The 23,050-nt window shown below is 43.5% G+C and overlaps 2 protein-coding genes and 1 long non-coding RNA gene across 16 annotated transcripts in view; 2 read left to right on the top strand and 1 right to left on the bottom strand.

The window, feature by feature from the left end:
• The window catches only part of wupA (troponin wings up A), a 46,672-nt gene extending 38,640 nt beyond the window's left edge, over positions 1–8,032 (top strand). For 10 of the 14 annotated variants that reach the window (XM_076368641.1, XM_076368643.1, XM_076368640.1 and 7 more), the window contains 5 exons: positions 3,472–3,613; positions 4,874–5,248; positions 5,946–6,131; positions 6,382–6,492; positions 7,165–8,032. In XM_076368641.1, coding sequence (XP_076224756.1) covers positions 3,472–3,613; positions 4,874–5,248; positions 5,946–6,131; positions 6,382–6,492; positions 7,165–7,178 — 828 coding nt within the window. In that variant the 3' untranslated portion in view covers positions 7,179–8,032. Of the gene's footprint in view, positions 1–3,471; positions 3,614–4,026; positions 4,342–4,873; positions 5,249–5,945; positions 6,132–6,381; positions 6,493–7,164 lie in introns of all 14 variants that reach the window. The other 4 variants (XM_076368637.1, XM_076368644.1, XM_076368646.1 and 1 more) reach the window with 3 other exon arrangements.
• A 1,974-nt stretch (positions 8,033–10,006) lies between these two features.
• The window catches only part of LOC116428022 (CD151 antigen), a 171,007-nt gene continuing 157,963 nt past the window's right edge, over positions 10,007–23,050 (top strand). The window contains exon 1 of the mRNA XM_076368697.1: positions 10,007–10,393. The gene's annotated coding sequence lies outside the window, so the exon portion shown is untranslated. The remainder of the gene's footprint in view (positions 10,394–23,050) is intronic.
• Positions 21,382–22,714, bottom strand: LOC143174600 (uncharacterized). The gene is made up of 3 exons (XR_012998776.1): positions 22,558–22,714; positions 21,927–22,134; positions 21,382–21,793 (listed from the first exon to the last, which is right to left on the bottom strand). It is a non-coding gene; the product is annotated as an uncharacterized LOC143174600 (long non-coding RNA).

The raw sequence follows: 23,050 nt of genomic DNA, 5'->3' as shown, positions 1-23,050 counted from the left end.
AAAAATCTTAGAACAAACGTTATAATGTAACATCTCTCAATTCTCATTAGATATAGAAGAGTAAGGTAAAACGGATCACCAATGTTTTCCGTAGATAAGGAGCTCGTAGAAGCTGATGCACGACGTAGACCTCATAAGTCTCCCCTACAGTTTGCAATCGACTGTAGATCAGCGTACGAGTATTATCTACGAAAAACATAGGTGTCTTACCCTACTCTTCGTTATTATGAAAATAACTTCCAGTTACCGATAGGTTAAAAAGTCAGTTAGGGTGTCAAGGGTTAAAAGAAATTCGAACATTATTAAATTGCATATTCGAGCAGTATAACGTTAAATTGCTGATGCAAGACCTTGCGTAAACGGCATCCACGGATGAAAGGTCACGAAGTATCGGTCGTCGTTAGCCTTTCGCTAGAGAAATGATCGATGACGGGTGTACCGATCTAGTCACGGAATTATACGCGGCATTATCGTCGGATCGGCTCGTTTCAGATTTTACGAGCGTCGTCGTCTTCGGGCGGCAATCAGTTGTGCTCGCTAGGCGGTAATAACAGACCTGTCGTGTTCGCGGCGGCGTAAAGAGCGAAGCGTCTTAATACGCTGTTAATTCCGCGAACGGCTCAATTACATCGTGATTATCAGGCAACGAGCAAGAAGCGAAACTTTTACCATGCCCGTACCTTTGCTCCGCGAGGAGGCCGCGATCCCGTCGAACGCTCAATGAGCCGTATCAAATGGTAGAGCGTACAGTCGACCGTGTACAATCTGCCGAGAAATTTTACGCCACGTCCTATAAATAACAGCCCCGGTCGGGTCGAACGAAACTTCGGGATTAAACTCGGTACTCAAACTTTTTGCACCGATTTCCTTTTACATTTCCCTCGAATCTGGAAAGGTTTCGTTTACGAGCACGATATTCACTGGTATAATTCGATTTTATGGGGACGTTAAGCTTGAAATCTCCGATGTTAATCTGCTAGGCGTGTAAAGATAAGGGGAATGGTCTCGGTAATAGGATAACTTGGACATTTTGTAATTCATCGGGGACGGCTTAATTGAATTCGACTTAGATTCGCGCAAGGAAATGTTGAACGATTCCGAGGCACTTCTTCGAATCGAATTGTCATCCTTATTTCCCTTTACTCTTCTCAGTCGAGGATACGTTGAATCTAGATAATCTAACTTCGAATGGAACCGAGGAGAATGAAATGTCTAAACGTAAATTATGTAATATACAAAGTGACGTTCGATTGGAAGTGATTTTTCAAATTTCCGACGAGGGGTTGGGAAATAAAGGACGTGGCGCGGCGCGACGAATCAGTCGTATTTCACGGCACATTGTCGCAAAATGATTCTATTCGCAGCCGAACAGACAAGCACGGTAGGTGCTTCGTTAATAAACTTCCGCTTGATCACGATTCGCTACAGAGTGCCGCCTCTATCGGCGAGCTTTTTTGCCGCGTGTCCGTCACGAGCCTCGCATTGTTTGCCATTCGACGTCGGTCACACGGAAACGGGACGTTCACGGAAAATTATTCGCTCGTAAGGTTATCGTATATGCCTATTGTCCGCTTCGCGCGATCGTTATTGATTATCCAGCTCGATTTTTCTATGGAGATCCGCGTCCGTTCGTGGGAATTATTCGCGGAAGAGCAGCTGACCGTGGACTGCTCGCAGAAATCATTCGGTCGTCGCGCATTGAAATTACTCGGGCCGGTGTTTATCATCGCGTCATTGTTGTTTAATTACCCTGACAATATTCGGCATCGTGAATGGCCGTTGATTTACGCCTTGGAGCGTACGCGAGGGTATTCTCCTGAGAGGGCCGCGCGCGTCGCGTCTTGAACGTCACGTAGAGGGTTGTTAACACTTGAATAACCGGCAATGCGTTTTTTCAATGTTTCTCGACGATTGTTCAATAACCGATGTTGCATTTTTGCAGTCTGTAATATTGTATATTTAGTATTTCGGTACGAGATGCGTGTGTTTTAAATTATCATGTTTGACATGAGTTTTCGATGTGAAATCGGCGTCAAACGAGTATGTCTTAAATTACTACATTTCATTCGATTTTCCTTTGAAGCGTCATATTCTGAGAATTCGCAAATTACTGGTGGTCGCGTAAAGCGTACCTATAGCTGCAAATTAAATAGTCGGTTACTTAAGTATTAATATTCGGCTCGGGCGTATAATGCATCTATAAATGCTCGAGTCTATGCTTTATGATCTCTATCGCAGGTGCGTTGATTGATATGCTCAAGATGCTTTATTATTGATAACTTTCCAGGCAGAAAGGGAATCTCTAATTACACTGAGCCTTTACGTTATTACTGGTAATTCACCAGGAAAAAGGGAAAATCTGTAATCGTACTAAGCTGTACATACTTATTCCAAAGAGGAACAGTACATCACTTCGACTTAAACCCTTGTCCTGTTATTTATTTTACAAGTGCGCTTGGTAAAACTGCTTTATCATTGAGATTTTGTTAGAAAAAGGGAAGAAATTGATAATTCTCCTATGTCTACATTTACTCTAATGGTTAACAAATTGGTAATATAAAAGTAACATGTAACTTCTATTTTAAAAAAACACTAAGTGAGAGAGACATTTAGATTCATGGAATTCAGTTAAAAATTTTCACAGCAAGACATGACATTTTCAGGCAAGGGGTTAAGAAAACGAAGTGACTTTGATACTTATTTGTTCCTGTGTGGAATCTATCTGTACATTCTGCGTCGACATCATAAGGCGAGTGCATAATGCGAGAACGTGCGCGGCCCCGTCGTAAATCAGCCAATTTAACAGCGCGCGTGCCGCCGACGTGCCACGCAGGTGCGAATGAAAATTTTATCTCGTGCACGTGCATCAAATTAAACTGTGCCTGTCGCGTTTTGAGCACAAACGACCGTGCCGCGCGTCGAAATGCAAACGGTACGAGCGTTTTTTCGGCTGCTGTTCGCTTCCGCCCAAAAGAGAGATCAAATATGCACACTGCCGTTAACAAGTTGAAAATGTCCTTTGGGTTTTAGAGAGTGCCGCTGTTAGAAACTCACGGGCCGTTTCATGTTGAATTGATCGGATGTTCAACACTGTGCCATAGATTTTGGTGGAACTTTGATCTCTAACTAGCAGTTCGCATGAAACTGTCCGAGTTTCAAGTGCATTTTAGCGTTTTGTTTAATATTTCAGTCAGCACGTGCACTAGAATGGGTATTAGCATTTTATTCGCAGGCTGCATTCGCTGTGACAAGATTCACAAATTAATCTGTACCTGTTAAGCTAATAGCAGCAGTATTTTCATTTTTTTTCGCTTAATCATAGGGAACTGAGTTTTATTAAGTGACTAAACGATAGTGTTTTCAATTTTTTAACGGCAGTCCAAACGTACGCTAAATGCTACAGACATCGTTGCATTCGCGCTGCCTATTAGCCATTGCATGCGATGTGCTGTATCCATTACTTTCGCCTAGGAGGAACCCGCCCCGGAACCACCACCAGAGGCTGCACCAACGCCATCTCCGGAACCACCAGCAGCGCCTGCAGAAGCACCGCCAGCAGCACCTGCGGAAGCACCGCCAGCAGCACCTCCTGCGGAGGGTGCGCCGCCGGCTGGTCAGTATACAGTCTTTAAAGCAATGTGTCAGATTTCTTTAATCGGTATTCGTCATGTTTCACGATGTACGTTATCATAACAATAGTATATTCCTGTGCAAAAAGGCTGCGACGTCAGAAATAACCGAATTAACCTTTCAACTATGTCGGGGCTATCCCCGAAGATTAACATTCAGTTCACAATCTATACAACTTCCTGAACATCGCAGTTTCGTTCGCACAGTTACGTTCATGAATGTTGCACGTTGTCTTTAACATAATTTCTGTGTTTCAACGAGTTTCACAAACATGCGAGCAAGTCGATTTTTCGGCGACGTGAAGAACGATAATTGGAAGAGAATAAAACGCTCGTTGTCATGGTAGACGTGTAATACAGTAGATTTAGAAAGTGCAAGGAGCATGTGATTGTCCAGAGGGTGCGCCAGCAGCAGCACCTGCGGAAGGAGCACCAGCAGCGCCTCCTGCAGAAGGAGCACCAGCAGCACCTCCTGCGGAAGGAGCACCAGCGGCACCTCCCGCGGAGGGTGCACCAGCGGCACCTCCTGCGGAAGGTGCTCCAGCAGCACCTCCTGCGGAAGGTGCACCAGCGGCACCTCCTGCAGAAGGAGCACCAGCAGCACCTCCTGCGGAGGGTGCACCAGCGGCACCTCCTGCGGAAGGTGCTCCAGCAGCACCCCCTGCGGAGGGTGCACCAGTAGCACCTCCAACGGAGGGTGCGCCGCCGGCTGGTTAGTATACCGGCTTTAAAGTAATGTATCAAATTTTTTTTACCGGTATTCGTCTCTCGGTACATGTTACAGTAACAATAATACACGGTAGAGCCACTATTATTCGAGTCAATCGGACGACTAACAATCCAGATACATGAAGACTCGAGGAAAAATCCTTGAAAGCTCCTTTATAAAATTCTTGAGAATAAACACTGACAAATTATTGAGACTCTAGATAACCGAAATTTTGAATTCCAGATCGCGAGAAATACCTATTGACTCTATAATCGAGGTTCTATTGTACGTTCATTAATGCTGCACGTTGTCTCTAACGTAATCTCTGTGTTTCAACGTTTTTAACGAGAACGCGTTAACGAATGTCGCAAACTGTCTTTAACGTAGTGTACTTGAACGTTCTCTAAAAGCATCGCGAGCAATTTCTTCTTCGGCGACAAGAAGAGCGCAGTCGGAAGAGAATATAACGACGGTTGTCATGGTAGACGTGTAATAGAGTAGATTTAGAAAGTGCAACGAGCATGTGATTGTCCAGAGGGTGCGCCAGCAGCTGCACCTGCACCTGCGGAAGGCGCGGCACCACCAGCGGAAGGTCAAGCGCCTGCTGCTCCCGCGGACGGATCGGCACCGCCGCCAGCGGAAGGAGCGCCCGCCGCACCTCCTGCTGAAGGTGCACCACCAGCCGAAGGTGCACCTCCTGCGGAAGGTGCACCGCCAGCGGAAGGTGCACCACCAGCGGAAGGAGCACCGCCAGCGGCTGCGCCTGCGGAGGGTGCACCGCCAGCGGAAGGTGCTCCACCAGCGGCTGCCCCTGCGGAAGGTGCACCACCAGCGGAAGGCGCACCGGCGGCTGCGCCCGCGGAAGGTGCACCGCCCGCTGAGGGCGCGCCTGCGGCTCCACCGGCAGAAGGTGATCTTAAGAGACACTTGTCACTGCAAATTGCTTGATCCTGGCGTGATTTGTAATCCCCAGATGCTTGCAGACATCTCTTTCACTGCGCAGACTGTGGATTTTGGTGCATTCTTGTTGGCCGAGCTGGCAAATTATGGGAATGGGGACAATTGTCAGGATGTCCAGTGTCATTAGTTTCAACATAGTTTTCTGAATAGCAGAAAATCCACGGTCTACCTGTCACATGGTATCCTTATGCTTTGCACCCTTCAATTATTGAATAGCTTGATACCTTCAGGAATGCGGAATTGTAATTATTCCTGGATTGCATCCGTGATGACTCAATGGTATTGCATACGCTTGACAGAACCATCAATCCAAAAGAAAAGTTCGTTTCCCTACCGATGAATCAGTCCACACAGATATATATCTCTACACAACAACCTAATTATGAGCTTCTAATCTATTGCGTTAGAGAGCCCAGGTAATATCCACGTAAAGAATGGCCTCAAAGACCTCAGCTGTAAGAAAACCAAGAAAGGAATTTGTTGTTCTAAATTGACCATGATCCTCCTTGAAGAATACGAACCTTTGACCGACCACTGGGAATGTAATCCGATTTAATCTCCCATTTTCTTGATTTTATTTCATCCCCTTTGACGTGACTACGGTCTTTCCGAGAGGATTTACTAAGAACGTAACTGTACTTCCAAAGGCGCACCTGCAGCACCACCAGCGGAGGGAGCTCCTGCTGCACCACCAGCCGAGGGAGCCCCCGCTGCACCGCCAGCCGAGGGTGCCCCTGCTGCACCGCCAGCGGAGGGAGCACCTGCTGCTGCGCCGGCAGCCGAAGCGCCAGCAGCCCCAGCAGAAGCACCAGCGCCAGCGCCCGCTGAAGGAGGTAAAACCCTTTGTTTCCCTTCACTTCTATCGGACTTATTTGCCGCAACATTGCAGGATTGACCGTCTCTCGTCGCCATTTCCGCGTTCATCATGTCGCAATTCAATTTCTCTTTCTTTCACGCTCTAACGAACCGCGCTGCAGGTTCTGCTCATTCCACTTGGATCGTCCGGTTCAACGGCACATCATTCTTGATCAACGACGGTCTTTCTAATTTAATGCACTCTATTGTTTTCAACTTGATTTCTAGATAAGGTACTTATGGTTTTGAAAGTCACAATGGTCATCAGTCCTCCCGGTGCTCCTATACCGAGAATCCGAACTATACGCCCTATACCCCGATCAAAATTTATTACGTTAGGTACGTTGTCGTGGTGATTGTCCGTACAGTAGAGGACTAAAAATCTAGTCGTCGGTAGCGATTGAAGAAATAATCGACTAATCGCGTCATCGACCTGTCGTGCATCCGATGACGTACGACGCTGGAGGAATCGACGAGAATGTTCAACGATTCTCATTTGTTCCGCGGTTGATTCTGTTTTATCGTCTTTATGTCGCAAGAGTGGTTGCGATTCGAACACTTGTCTTTGTCTAGCTCTCAGATAGCCATCCAGATCCTCAAAGGACTTCCATTTTCTTAACAAACTTCCAAGGTGTTCATAAATAATTCAACATACGCCATACGAGGGTTAACGTGTCGTCTTAGTGATAGCGATATTTGTGTAGCAGTAGCTTTAACATTAACACCAAAGCCATTACCGAAACTTGGACAAGAACACGAGAAGGTGGCGGGGACCAGTCAACTTCCCCCTAAAAATTCGACCTAAGAGCACTGAAAGAATCGATTAATCTAAATAATAGATACTAAATGATTATAATAATAATAAGTAATATATAATATTCTAATAATAGGAATAGATTAATCCAAAAAAATTCAGTTCCCTCAGCTCTCAGCGCGAGAGTTACGATCGAATGAGGGAAACATGGAGTGTCCGCAGTCTAAAGCAATGCCGCTTCTTTTTTCTATTTCCAGCGCCCGCATCGTAACTTCGTCGAAGTTGGAACGGACGAAGGGTCACCTCGCTATATAATTTCCACTCGTTGACGTCAGAATTTGCATAAAACGTACACGGATAAGCATAGAGAGCACGGGCTACGTAACGCGTCGAGCCATATTATTCTCGCCGCGACGGTTCATGCGTTGGTAATCATCGTCGTCATCGTCCTCGTCGTCGACGCCGTCACCGTCGCCGCAGTCGTCATCGTCATCGTCGTCGTCGTCATCGTCATCTTGATCATTGTTCTTTCCGTCATGCACATGCGTCATGTTTACGCGTCACGCGTGCCTCGGGGAGCGCGAACGGGAACAGAGGTAACAAAAAAACCAAAAACAAAAAAGGAAAGAAAAACAGGGAAACAAAAAAACCAGGAAAACCTAGAGGAAGATTAACAAGCAAACAAAAAACAGGGGCACACTCGTCACGTGACACGTTTCGCCTCGTTCCTTCGTGGGTTTCACGGCGCGCTGTTCTTATCATTCATAGCCAATCGAAGAGTACCTTTCACGGGATCGGCCGACCAGCTCTTCTTTTCCCGGGATGTTAGCTAATTACACGAAAAAAAAAAGAAATGGCAACGATAAACCTTACCCCCTTCGAGGCGACCGGGCCCCGTGATTGTTCGAATCGTGTCGCGTAATCACGATCCACGATTCTACCGGGTGTGTTCCGTCGATCGATAAAGCCGAACAGGTCCGCGGAACGTACCCGAGATCACGACACACCGTAAACGATTTGTATATATAATTTACGACGCGTTCTACCGAATGTAATGCGAATGTTCACCGAACCATACCATACACGAATTGGATTTCGTAATAAAAACATTTCTGCGACTATCAACTGAGTGTCCCGTGGCTGGTGATCGAATCGATACCGATGCTATCGGTGATAGTCGAACAACTCGACGACAAAGTGTTCCAAGGGAGATGTTCAAATTCAGAATTCGAACAACTGGAGATTGCAGCTCTACCAAATCAGGGAGCTATCCGAATTTCAAATGTTCAATACTGGTTCGGTATTATTCCGATCACTATCCAAGGTAGATTAAGTAACACCGACCCCCTTCCCGCCGATCAAAGGAACGCTGTTTCCGGGTGTGTAATTACGCTCCGTTTCGCGATTAATATTCGATGCCCGGAGCCCTTGATTTTCTCGCGCGGCGCCTTTATTTGGGATCGTTCATTGTCGCCCAACCCCCACCCCATGTCCCAGCGCCGCGCCGTGCCAAGGGGTTGACGGGACTCATTTGTTTATGTTGCTCGCTGTCGCCCTGCCACGTGTTTTGCTAATCCCTTTGTCGCTTTGTTTCGTTACACGTACCGCACAGCCGACACGGGAACAATAGACGATCCTTCGTAATGGAATTTACGTGGGTCAGTCTTATTGTCAGCGAGTCTCCTCCCACCCCCGGTGTCCCGTGGCGGCCGTGTAATCGATCTTCCAGCTATCAAACTAAATTACGGCCGTTGAACGCGTCCGGTATTCGAATTAACGAGAAAAAGGAATTTCTGTTAACACGAACGATCGTCGCCTGTTGTTTGATTCCTACAGAGATTATAATAATGATTGTTATTACGCCGTCTGCAACATTCTCACTCGATGATGGAAAAGTCGATGGTTTCAATTGGAAATTGTAAAGAACGAATGAAACGAGGGGAAGGAAACTTTCCCGTTGAACAGATAAGAAAATTCGAAACGATTGATTAATATAATTGTATAAGTTAGAAGAGGAAACTTTTCGAGAAAGTTGTTCGAATACAATTGTGTCTAGTAACAGTTTTCTTCGACGGTTTGATTACCATAAAACTGCTGTACTTTAGGCAAACGTTTACTTAAGTCCATTCGTTTTATCGCACTTCGACTGCAAAAGTATGATACAATCGAAGAAAACTCACAATCGGAAGCGTATCTATCTCAGCACGTTCACCGTTCTGTGATTCATGCATGTGTCATAATTAAACTGTCGATTTCATGCGTTTTGCATCCTACACGATTCTAGAATATTCCGTATTATTGAATGTTTAACATGTTTTAACAATCCTCTCGCTTCGCACGCAGTCTAATCGAACTTCACAGTTACGAAAATCAATTTTCAACCCTACTTTCTGTAAACCGATAGTTTCAAATCTATCTCCAATCATCCCGGTCGCAATGTCAATTGAAAAAATTGTAAACCAAACCCGGCGGAACACTTGATCCGGAAGCCATATTGGATCTGGCGAAAAGATATTGCGTAACCTTTGAAATGAGGTTATGTCGCTGTATATACTATTACGCAATAAAAGTTACTCGGAATCTCAAGGAATTTCAAAAATTCTTACCACGTTCAACACCGTGTCAGTCACCGATGACTGGCATCACTGAATTACTTGAAAACAATCGTAACGTGCAAAATAACCATGTCCAATGAATATGGTTAATAACCTAACTTGACAATACCGTAATGCAAGGATTGCAACTAACAATTAATAACCGTCCCTCCTTTCCTTTGCTACAAAAGAATAACCAGAAAAAATTAGTCAAGATTTTCATGGCGCTTACGTTGAAGAACATCAATCTCCACGCTCACCGTTCAGCAATTCCAGTGTCAGCGCGACGAGAAGTCCCTGAGACTTTTCATACGGGAATACCTCTGAATTCTTCGCGGAGGACCGTTGGCTCCTGTGTTTCTAGCGTGAATACACGACAGCTCGAAAACGGCCGCGTAATATCCACGTATTCATCTCGGCCGGCAAGACTGACAGATGCAGAATGTAGTGTCGTTAAGCCGCGCGTAATTCGAAACCCGAGGCCGTGCGGTACGCGCGCGGTGAGCCGGCTCAGTGAAGTCAGTCGCGCTCCAGCCGTCACGGTGGAAGGTGCTCGTCGCCTGTCTTTCCTCCCCTCCACGCTCTGGTCTCGTTTACAAACGTCCACGCGCGAACAAACGGACGGATTTTTATCGTTGTCCTCCCTGGTGTCCTGTGACATTTCTGTGCGATCGAACCAGTGGTACCAATACTGTGTCCAATTTCACCCCGTGCCCGTTCCGAGAAGGGCCGAGCACGTTGTGCGCGAACAAGTTGCCGCTGTTACGCAACTCCGGTGATTCGCTGCACGCGGGAAACGCGGTGAACTTGCGGTGCATCCTCTCTTGTTTGCCTCCTTTTGTTTTTCTCTTCACTCTGCACGCCGTCACGCGGTCGCCTTCAGGACTGTTCGGTAAGTTTATCTATGTTGCTTCACGGATGTTTACGCAATCCCGCGCGTTTAACCTCACATTTCAGCGATCGTGGAGTTGAAGTTCTTTTTCCATCTCGGCCGTGACGTTTCGTTGGACATTAAGCTTCTTTTTTATTGTTTTTCGCCGTTGTTGTTTCGCGAGATACGGCCGCACGAAGGTCCGCGGTTTATTTAGTAGGAGGTTTGATTGATAGATCGACCGGTTGGGATTTGACAGTGGGGGGCACGGGGGCCGTGAAAAATGGCGTCATTTGTTTTGACGGGCACACGGATCATTGCGAATGAGGGACGCTGATTCTTTCTTTCTGATTAATTGTTGTGTAATATTTTAGGCGCTTTCTTTTAGTTTATTCTGGAATTGAATGTCGGTTGACACGTTGAATGGGTCACCGGTGACCCCAAATCGAATTACTATAATTCACTCGATTAAACGATTGGTTGGAAATTTTTCTATGTTATAAATAATGCTAGTTAATGCGGTAAATTCAGCTCGATGAACTTGCGATAACAATGCAATTCAATCGAATGATTTTATATTATATTTTTATTATTCTGAGTATTTCGCTTTATACAATCATGCGGTCAACGTGTTCGTTGTTCCGTAGGTATTGAATTTCTGTGGAAATCAAACAATTTTGCTTTTTACACGGGACCGCGCATATATGAATGTTACTTGTTTCGCATGGCTAACCCCAGAGGGAAGTTGTGTTGTTATTAATTAAATTTTGAAATTTAATACGAGTGATATAACGTGATCATTAAGCTTGCAGAGAGTTTAATTAAAACGAATAGTTGGCGAGCTCATTCTGCTTGTTTCAAATTTTCCGCATTTCGCCGAGGATTGTTTATGCCGTGTCACTTGTTGTTTTTTCCGCAATTTACTCGTTCATATTGGACACCGTGGCCGGACACATGTGACCCCCACTTCCGTTATCGTCCCGCGGAAAAGTGTCCGATACGGATCGGTAAAATACGATAATCGAAGAAAATAATACCGAATAATAACGAAATAAAGTCAATAATTAACCGGTGTATTCGTCGATTTTAAAATCCCCCGTTAAACGGAATAATCGATGCGACCGGTACCCTCGGATTTCCAAATCATTTATTTCCCGGCGTGCCGTTCGCAGAATTTACAACCGTCGAGCAACGATTTTCGCGCGAAGATACAAATCAGTTGAAATAACCCCCCGACTCGCGTTCGCGTGCGATACCTCCTAGCACCGTTTGAAAGAGATCGTTTCGACCGTTGCGTGGGCGTCACGTGACCTTGCCGCGTCCGCTAATATTTAGGAATTAACATCGTCAGAGCATGTGATCCTAGCTCGGCCAGCGTGCGACGGAATGACTGAAACTCCGGTGCGATCCAGTTGCCCGTATAACGTATTCCGCAAAAAGTTTTAAGTGTCTGGAAACGCCTCGGAATAGTTCCGAAGAATGCGAACGGTCCGCGAAGTTTACGCGCTCCCCTGATTTCACTCTTGCGCCTGTGGCACGCAACGCCCGAATGAAACTTGCCGGTCGTAACCGGGCAATTTATGCGTCGGACGGCAGGAATCATCTGCGTAGAGTGTGTGCCTGGCTAATCATTTCAACTTGTCGACTGCCAGGCTCGTTACATATAACTACCTTCGCTAAACTATTCCAAAACGGCTACGACAACTTGAATTCCATCGAGTAACATTTCTAAAGGATATCAATAATTAACTGATAATTAACACCTTGCATCTATCTAATTATTCAGCCGTTTGAATATTCATGACTGTAACGTTTTATTGTAATGTCGGAAATGTTGGTCGATGTAACTAATTTGTTATTAATGATTTATCGAAACTCAGAAAATTCCAGTTTTATTCTATGTCAACGTGTGCTATAAAGTATAATCATTGAGAACAGAGGAATAATATGCAATTTGTCGAACAAATTGAATAATATTCGTGTTAAATTCTGTTTGAAATCTTCGCCACGAGTCTGAGCTTCGATAGCTCCCAAGATAAGATCAGTCGGGACAAGTTGTTTCATAACTTTTCCATCGAATTCACGCATTCGCGTCAATCCTCGTAGTTTCGTTCATTAGTGCCGCAACGCGCAATCCATTCGCAGCGACACTGTTTTACTTCCCATTAATTCTTTCATCGCCGCATGTCTGAAATAGCTCCCTGAAGTCCCCGAGTCCCCCGGCGCGGTTCAATCCGCGTTACCTAAGCAAAGACTTGTTGCACTCGTTCGCCGGTCGAGCGGCCGACGAAATGCAGATAAATCGTGCGTGATCGATTACGGTCGGAGTAGTAACGAGTTCGTTAAATCGCTCGCCGTTGCGGCGGCGGACTTGTTTTGACAGTCATAGAAAGAATTCCGCCTGGTTCTTTCCGGTCATACCGGTTCCCATCGTGTAAAGCCTATTGGAGGAGGCGTAGGACAGGACAAGAGGAGCGAGCGAGAGAAGACCCAGTGATCGGTCCATCCGCGGATGGGGTGGGAAACGAGAACGATAAAGGCCGGCGCGCACTTAACACTTAGCCAACCTGGTAGTTTTCGCGAGCGTCTTGTTACCTTTTCTAATTAGTACTCCCGTAAAGCGTGGAGGATATTTGAAATAATAACCGACGATTCGATGGGAACGAATCTTTCTTTTCCTCAGTTGGCTATGAAAATGATAAGGGGACAAAGAGGAGAAAGTAAACAAGTCGAAAGATGACGCGTTGGAGACACGCGAAAGAAATGGGAGATTCTTTGTTCATTGTTAGCGAAGTATTAATAGCACCGGGCCTGAAGGACATCTATGTCAACGTTTACTTCTTACTAATTCAAATGGGAATGTGTCCACCTACTCGCAAGAATTCCGACGTTGCTTTGTTGCGGCTAAGTGGACGCATCCCCATTTGAGCTACGTATAAGAAATTGAACACTGACGTAGGTCTGGTTTCGTCGGACTGACGATGTTAACACTTTGAAAGTCTTCTGCTGGAAATATTCAACGATCTTTGATAAAATATAGACGATGTTTGCCGGGGCCAATGTAATTTAAATTACGGGACAAAAGTGTTTTATTTCAATATTTGACATAGTAATGCGTTATACGAATTCAATATTAAACATCAAACTTTATAATTTTACTATATCAAACCAAGTGGTGGCTGAGAGTCACTTCCGAGAGCAAAAGGTTAATACAGCTGTAGATTTTCTAATGAGACGTTTAGGGAAGTGAACGCTCCGCATAATTTCCAAAAACCTTAGTTAAATACCACAAGGATATACTATTTAAATGCGTGTAAATGTAATGAATAAATTATAGAATTTATCAATATTTAACTACAGCTTATGAAATGACCTGGAATTAACCGGAATTCTTGTTAGAAATTCGAAAGTATTACATCACGGGTACATTAGGTAAATAATTTAATTTACTGTAAATAATATAAATCGTATAAGGCTATGGTACTAATGTTCGACTAAAGAATTTCGAATAGAACTACGTTGCTGGTCTCGAATGCACAAAGCGTGCGCCAGCCTTAAGGAGGATAGGAACAGGACGGGTCAACCGACAAGAAATCCTGACGCGTGACACTGTGCGCGTTCGCCTCGCCGTTCGTCCCCCGAGATCAGCGTGCTATATCGGCTACCGTACCGACACAATTTCACGTTAATTCTCCTCCGTTTTTTGCCCCGTCGTTGATCGTGCCTCGCTCCGATTCGTAACGGAATTCCTTCGGCGTTTTGCGGCACCGCGTCTCTCCTGTGTTCGGTTTTATTAAAAGTTTTAGTTGATATTGGCTTTTCGCGCGGAGATATCGAGGATGAATTTCAATTTTGCGGTTTCAACGCGCCGACCGACTATATTGGTCACCGGTGACTTTCCAGTTATTTGGATTTTTTGGGTTCCACTGTAGGGTTATCGAATCGTCGATCGAATTCGTTGGATAAAGTATTGGTAACGTGTTTGTTAACTCTTCGATATCGTTTGAGACTCTCCAGTTATTCGGATTTTTTGGGTTCCACTGTAGGGTCATTGAATCGTTAATCGAACTTTTTGGATAAAGTTTTGGTAATGCGATTTTTAACTCTTCGATATTGTTAATGATGCAGCAGCTCCATTAGGTCGCTTGGTTTGTCTTTATCACTAGCGATCTAGGAAGTGTACAACAGTGTTCGGCATTGCGCATAATCATGTATTAGTGCCGGGTCAAAAGTGAATTGACAACGGCTGAGCGAAGGTTAATTACGCTTTCGCAATTATTCCTTTGCGAACGGTGCAGCGCAAAGGTAAACCGACCGCGAGGCTGGAGCCCCCATTGGGAGACCGATAAAAAGTTGTTCGGTAAACTCCCTGTCAGTCGTGAATAAGTTTTATCCGCGATGACAGCGTTAGCTAAATGTTTATTAACTGTTTGTTTGAATAAGCAGCACTGACCTTTGCCAACAGTAAATAAAGTTGACTGTAGTTGCTTAATAAACTCCACTGTAAATAGATTGAAAGGAAATGAAGAAGAATGAAAATAATTGTGAACGCATTAATAAGAATTGTGTTCAGACGTGCAGTCGCTGATTCATAGTAACAAGCCGAGAGTAAACACACACACATGCGTCGGTATTTTTAAACCGATTAATAATTTTCGAAACTTGCTATCGATCACACGGTTATTTTCCGAACGAATTCACGAATTCATCAGCCGGTACAATTATTTTTACTGTATGGATATACCGTTTTATCGTTGAAAATATTCATTTATGCGTTATTCATTTTCATTATACAATATCCACTATCGCCGTACAATATCAATTTTTTTTTTCATTTTCGGAATTGATTCTCAATTTCCAGTGATTCTCGACGTGATTGATGACGAACTTCAACTATTCATGTAGCTCCTCGTCATATAACAAAGCGATATACAATACGTTCGAAATAAATTAGAGAAGTTTAACCGATTCGTGCCAGTGTGCACGGTGAAATATGTAGTTCGTTATGTTGGTTTGGTAAATATGAAAATTAATTAATTTATCGATAATTTTAATATTTCCAAAAGCGTAAAGAATTTCACCGTTAGGCGAGAGAAAAATGTGAATTACAGCGCCAGCGTGAACGTGTCAAACGAATTTGAAGTGTAGCATACAAAATGATGTGCTTTGCATTTCTAACACACATCGAAGAAACCCGTTACACGCTCAAACGGTCGGGAAAAAGCTTCGATTCTGTTTGATTCCTGAAGTAGAAACGCATTTTGCAAACACTAATGGGACCGAAGCGAGCTTTTAAACGATTCGAGCGCAGTTGTTTTATAGCCAGAACCGAGCCAAGCCGAACCGTTCGCTGCGAGACTCCCGCGCTCGCGGTACTAAAACTCCGGATAACAGATCGAAATGACATTTCGGTCCTTTGATAACGTTGTTTGGGGTTTGATCGAAATATACGCTCGCTTCAAGTAACGCCGATTTCAAATATTGAAATTACATGATCCGCGTGCGCGCGCACGAAGGGAAAATACTCCGTTCCGTCGACCGCCTATCAAAAACGGCCAATTTCGACAGTTTAAACGGAATTTAATTTCCTGGCGCAGTCGGAACAAAATATACCCGGTAGAATGTTAAACTGAACTCGGTTCGCGCGTGCGTCGTTTAGAATTCGAATATTAAAATTCATAACATGTTCGAATTGATTATTAACCATCGATAAGAATGCTTTGAAGAGATATGGTCGAAGTAATAGAAACTTGCTTTAAATAATTTCGAAACCATACTTAATAATTATCTATGGAGAACACTAAAAAGTGTTGTGAGCTGTTTTTTTTCTATATTAAAGCAACGCTAGATCATCGATGAATATTAATTAATTAAATAATCCTTGTATTTCATAATTCTAAACTATTCGATCTTAATCCTTAAATACCAGTGTTCAAGCTTAGAGCTCTAACTTGGAGACTCTAAAAACGTGTCCCTAATGGAATTGAGTTTGATCAACCTCCAAGATTTACGCTTTCATTCTAACGTTAACTAACGAAGTCTTTCGTATTACAATCCAAACCAATTCGAGCTGTATAATCCTCAGATAACGGTGCTCTAATTTGGAGCTCTAACTTGGAAACTTAAAAAGCGGTCTCTAATGGAATTGAATTTGATCAATCTCCAAAACTAACGTTTTTGTCCTAACGCTGGCAATAAGAAAGCGGCGCCGCAGCTCCGCACTCGACCGATGCCATTCAGTCATCGCCGGATATACAAGCTATCGTTAGCCAGACGAAACAGTTTGGATCGTTTCCTCGGTTAGGCATCCTCCCCCCCGTCTCCTATCCCGCAACCAAGGTAGTTTGAATTCCAGACAGATTGTTGCGGTTTCGCGATGCCGGGCTAAGCGAATCGCGTGCTCGCGCGCGCGTAGAGCCAAGGCTGAAGTACTTTTCTCGTTACGAAAAGTACCGGCGAATGTTTGCCGTCGAAAGATTTAACGCGAGTGCTCTTTCCCTTCTTTCGTATTCAAGCAGACTCGTCGCTGGCTGAAGAAAGAAGCGACCGCCATGAATATTTCCGCTTTGATTTGTCCCGCGATTCGTCTGACCCTCGGTTCGCGCGAGGACTTCGACAAACTATGATCGTCTCTATAATACTGCCTCCCGCATTATCGATTTCTTTTTTATAACATAGAAGCAGTTCGCTGCTTTTAGTAGTGGGTATTAAAAACGTTGGCTGGCAATTAGCGACCTAATGCTTTAACGACTTAACGGTTTAAAATTTACACGTTTAATAGCTGACGGTAGTTATGCTTGATTTTGCTGGCGTTACTGTTGGATTTTTAAATTACTATTAATAGCAACGTCACGTCTAGTAATATTTAAGTGTGTTTAAAAGTTTAGCTTGTTAAGTGGCAAGAAATGTTCCTTAGTTTCTTAATTGATACTAAAAACGAAACTTAGGAGAATGTGTATAATGGTCATTGGAGGTAGTCAGAGGAATCGGAGTGTATGTACAAAGATTGAAAAGGTAATACAGAACAATAATGATGAATCAGAATGCAAACGAGCCATTGGCAACAAATAATTGCGGAAGATGACGTGTCCGTAGATAAAGAATCCGAAGGTTGTTCGAAGAATCCGTACTACGGTTTCAAAATTAGGGAAAACGATTGCGTAAATGTGTGATCTACGATGACCGCTGACTAACTCCGTCAATTTGGCGTGCCGTGTTTTACGAACGGAGAGAAAGGGACCAATCCAAACAAGCCCGAAAGAGGAGACAGTCGTAAAAATCCCTTGACGCCAACGTTGTGTTTGAGTTCCGGTTTACTACTTTAAGGTTCCAGCAATTTGTATGTACCTGTTTATCTTGCCATCGAATTTCGAGGCGATTGCCAGTCCCTATGACCCATCCGACGGGTTCGAAAAGTAAATGTGTCTTTTCACGTTCACAAATTTCACGTTCACGAATCTCTCGTTAAATCCCCTTTTTGTAATATCCAACTCTGCTTGTATTATTTTCCTCTGAAAAATCTCACTTCTATCGTTATTTTTCAATAGTTTTTTAATCTCGCTAACGAGGTTTTATTGTAATTCGTGAAGTAGTTAACAGTTGATAAGGATAGAACTGTTTTATCGTGAAGTACGTCAGAGATTTCGGCAGCTTTCATAGTGTGCCGCGTTAGGAATTCAGTGGTGCTTACCAAATGTTCCGCGAAGATCCTCTTATCCATAGGCGACGCAAGAACCGTTTTATCGATCCGATTGTTAGAAACTGTGTCAATATTTCATCTGATAGCGAAGTGCTTCAAGAATAATTATCTTTCGCCAGTTACGCATTCATGTATGTAGAACTGTCTTAACGTCTTCGAAAGTAGACGATACTTTCGATTTCTTATGAATGAAAAAATGAAAACTTTTATCGTGTTCAATAATTTTCTTGTAGTACAGATATACAATAAATAAACCAAGGAAGAATAGAGATTATAATTCATGTGGTCATTAAAAAAATGGCAAATATTGCCTGGTATCGAGAGCAAAGAAGAAACATGCAGTTTTGAGAGAATTTCTCTCATTAATGGCTTGGCAGTGTGAACGAACCTTAATATTTTGCTACTGTCGGACAGCCATTGATCGCCCACGTAAAATCAGTAAGGGTCCGAGTCACGTTCCGGGTTAGTGTTTTCAATTTAGGATTAAGAGCGCGCAGGTTGTAATCGACGACCGGAGATTCGGACTGCTCGAACGTTTTCAGGTTTCGAGGCCCCGATGATTCCCCAATTACTTCGAGCGATGGTCACCCGAGTGTCTCCCAAGCTGAATATGTATACCACGTATACCGATTGTAGGCAAGAATCGAATCGATGAATATACATGCACTCGAGCACGGTCATTTCGCCTTTGGGCTCGGTATTAATTGGAATTTACCTTTGTACAGTTCGCAGGCCGGCTTTCTTGGCTTTCCCTTACGCGAATCATGAATACTTGTTAGCACGAGATCTGAAGGTATCACTATCAATTAGTTTCGTTCAGTTATTGACCATCCGACTAAGGATTTTTCTATAAATCCGCGTTTTTCGTCACGATATAATTGACAACGGAATCAGATGCAAACTTCCCGATAAAAATACGGCGTTATTTTTAAACTTCGTCAATGCTGATGTTCCGATAGTAGGAATAGATAGAAACAACATGGAATAATAAATTCTCATCGATCTTCAGACGAGCAAGAAAATATTCCGTCCACACAGAACGTTTCGGCTACAAACATTCAATACTCAAAGGGTTAACGAATGGGTTCGGTGTTGGCAACAAGTTATATGTATGCCGTTAGTGTCAGAAATAAACTAATTTTACAAAAACATTCTCCGTGTTCAAATTTCAGTCTGAGAACCCGCACGAACATTTTTCGACGTCTAATATGTATCTTGTCAGCAAACGAGGCGTAGTAAGGAATATGACGTTGGGTATGTATATGGGTTAACGATTTCTGCGAGTACACGCACGGATGTTCCCATTCTGGGCGTCAGGTATTGCGTTATCACCGTTATCGCTCAGTGTATGCGGTCGCCGAGCGCGGCCGTACGAAGCCCGTAGGTACGTACCTGCGCCGCTTCTGTTCTGCATTCGGAAGTGGTCGTTGCAGTAGCTGGATCGTATGAGTTACAACTATACGCGCGCGTTGAATCTAAACCGGCACCGTCGACAATATTTACTTGCGGCCGTAACGAGGATAACAATAATGGCGAATGGCGCAGTAAAGCACTTATTTCGCAAGATAAACGAAAAGAGCACCGAACCTCCGCGCGCCGCTCGCAACGCGCCGGGGATTCTAACCGTTCGATTTTATTACACGAGCGCAGTTGATACCGGACTATGGATTTTTATGAATTTATCTCGCATAAATGTCCTCCGAAAATTAAGGGACGCGGGCGTCAAAGAAATTTAACGGAATTTTAGATTGGTTTTCATGTGGCGAGTAACATTCGATTTTCTTGGAATTGTGTTTGCGACTATTGGAATTTTCTTGTGTAAAGTAGTTATAGGTACACCATGGATTTTTCTGTATTTAATGATTGAAATCTTTGAAATTTAATCAGTTTGGAAGAAAGTAATGAAACTGTTTATTTATATGAAACTTAGCGAGAATATGTAATTGACAGTAGAGTTATTAGAACAAACAGCAGGAATATGAGGTATTTTATTGGCAGATCTTATCTCGGTAAATGATGCATGGGCCAATGCAGCTATCGCTTTACTGTAACATAGATAGATGTTCGATCAGATTAAATCAGTGAATAAATTTGTCTAAATAATTTTTTCTTTCCCCTCGCAGAGTGATAATACGTTTGATGGCTGGTTCTAAAAATAAAAAGCCTCCAGGTAATAATCGCGAATCCCCGTCGAACTCAACTAGTTCAGCATTGAATTTAATAAGCCACCATTAAATTTAACCCCGAACGACCGTTCTATCAACAGAATGGTTACCACGCTAACAGACGCGATTACCGCACGACTCTGTGATCGGTATATTACTAATTAATGTTTCGTGACGCATTGTGCTCTAGCGATCACGATCCGCAAACACGTATTATTGGAGCGTCGTGACCAAGTGTGGTAACTAAGCGATAGCATCGATTATCGCCGTCTTCTTTGTTCCTGTTTTCGTCCATTTGCATTCGGAAAGAGTGCATTAGTTCACGCTCGTATCGGAAACTTACAGTTACATGTTCCAGAGTTACCGATTCCATCCTTTTTCGATATCGTCTTTGGAAATCGCGTGTATCGCTTTGGAATTGTCAAAAGTTGAATATTTTCACGGTTAAATTAATGAATTTACAATGTTAGAATGGAACATAAAAGTTACTTTCCCCGGTTAAATCGGTAAGTGTAAAATATCGGGATGGAGTATATAAATGAAGAATGGTTACTGTGATATTGAGAAGTCATGGGGAAGCATGATTTAAACAAGTATTCGTCATCCAGAGTCTTTCCAGTGTTCGCCAAACGCGTGACTAACAGCGATATTGTTCGCGTCCCGAAGATGACGACGCGCAAAGAGTCCCATGGTCAAGACTCTGCTTGAAAATTCAGGGGTCAATAAACATGTCGACCCTGTGACTGACGGAGGTGCGAGCTGGCACCTTGAACAGCGGTCAAACGCGTTTTTAATTGTCACGAACGAGCGTGGAACGTCTTGTTAATCTTTCCTTATTACACAATACATCGAAACGACAGAGTTTAACGAAGCTTGAATTTAAACAAAACTCTACGGTTTGGTTTCAAGGATTCAAGAATTTAAGTTTCAAGAATTTAAGAATAGCTTATTTAAGTATCGAGGAGTTCAAATGAAACATTTTCTCGTTTCTATTATTTCGACTAGCTCAAGGACAGCGCGAAAGATAATGATATTCCACGAGATCTCTCATTCGATTTCACAACACAGTACAATTACGTCGCTGATGTTATCTCGAAATTAAAAGCAGCAAAATAATTAAAATAATTTCTTACTTGAAATGCTGAAATTACATCATTCTTTATCTACATTTTAACTAAAATTTCCGCGAGCCAGGGACACCGGATAGAAGGATCCAGAGGAAGCGTGTTATTAGAGACTTTTGTGGTGAAAGTTTGCGCGGATCGTCTGAAGGGTGGCCAGAATCTGCTAAGAAAGGCAACAAAAGACGCACAACGGTCCCGGGGGGGATGATCCTTAATGAAAGCATTAAAATTAAAAACAGCCGGCCCCCGGTGCTCCAATTTCGGTGTGACGGGCCGAGCCTGTTTGCACAGCGGGATTGCGCGTCGTCGCGCCGGAATTTTCCGTCCAAGCTCTGCCATCCGATTCGACGATTTTCCGGGTTATTAACCCTTTAAGAACGACGCCGGCACGGCGTACCGAGTCATTATATTCAGCCAAGTTTTCGTCTTCATACTAAAATGTAAATACATTATTTATATTAAGACATGTATTATTTATATCATTTGAATTAAGGTACAAATATATTATTTATATTCTTTATATCAAGGTAAAAATAGTATGGTAATAATATTTCAGCGTCCCATACCGTAGACTGAGGCAAATCGGGTTAGAGTAAATCGGATCGACATAAAAATCCGGTTTATATTCATCACATCGTAAATCACATTTTCCACTTCTTGCTGTTTATTTGCGGAAGGAAAATTTAAAAATTCTTTTTCACTTTTATTAGCAATGTTCCAGTTCCTTTACTTCCTGCCTGTTAACCTCAAAATGCTCCAATTCATCCCCATCTACTATACAGTTAGTTTCTTATTTTATTTTCTCAAATATGAAACTAGGTTGTCCGTAATTTTATGCCGCGCTGGGTATATTTCTCGTGACATATTTTGTAATCAGTATTTCACATACATTTTGAGATTCCTCCATAGAATCTCCAAGAGTGCGTCTATTGTGATTTTAATTAATTTAGAATTCGGTCTTCGTATTGCTAAGTCAATTGCTTTAATAATTTCTTAGAGAATAAGTAATATTATATGTAAGACTTCGTAATTTTCTCATCTCAAGCGGTGACTGACAATTATCTTTCGATTCCAAGGGTTAATAAAATATCATTTTACACGATAGAAAACTGAACGTCACGAAGTTACGGGAGGATCTGATGCAAAAGAAATTATTTCCACATGTCGTCCGCGCATGAAGACGTGCAGGCTACTTACGTCCTCGGAGTCAAAGGGTTGAACCCGCGGTTCTCGCCCCCGCGGCGCACACTGCCGGCGATTCCGTCGAGTAAAAGGGTGAAGGGAAGTCGGCCGGCGACGATGCATATTTAAACGCGCGCCGCGCGTGAAACGGCGAGGTTTCAGTGATGTAATCTTTGATTGGTCGCGGTTCAGCTTAGAAAACCAGACGCGGTACTATTTATAAACGCGAGCGGTGGACTTTGCCGCGTTTCTTTTCCGCCGTACATGGACGAGTCGTGTCGCCGCCTTATCGCGACACGCGGGATCGTATCGAGCGATCGATCAAGCTGTTTGAGCGTAGCGATCGGAAGTGTATCGGGTAGAACGAAACGTTCGATAAGTTATTTTCAAGCTGAAGAATCGCGATAGAAAATATTTGAACAATTCGAAGCGGTGTATCTTCCTTTTATTTCGAAACTTTAATCCCAGGCGTGGAAGTACATCAATCCGAGCTTGCGCAGAAATCAAT

The sequence above is a fragment of the Nomia melanderi genome, chromosome 6 (assembly GCF_051020985.1).
Source record: "Nomia melanderi isolate GNS246 chromosome 6, iyNomMela1, whole genome shotgun sequence".
Classification (NCBI taxonomy): Eukaryota; Metazoa; Arthropoda; class Insecta; order Hymenoptera; family Halictidae; genus Nomia; species Nomia melanderi.
Note: the sequence above shows the minus strand (reverse complement) of the source record. Positions and strands in the feature narration are given on the sequence as shown.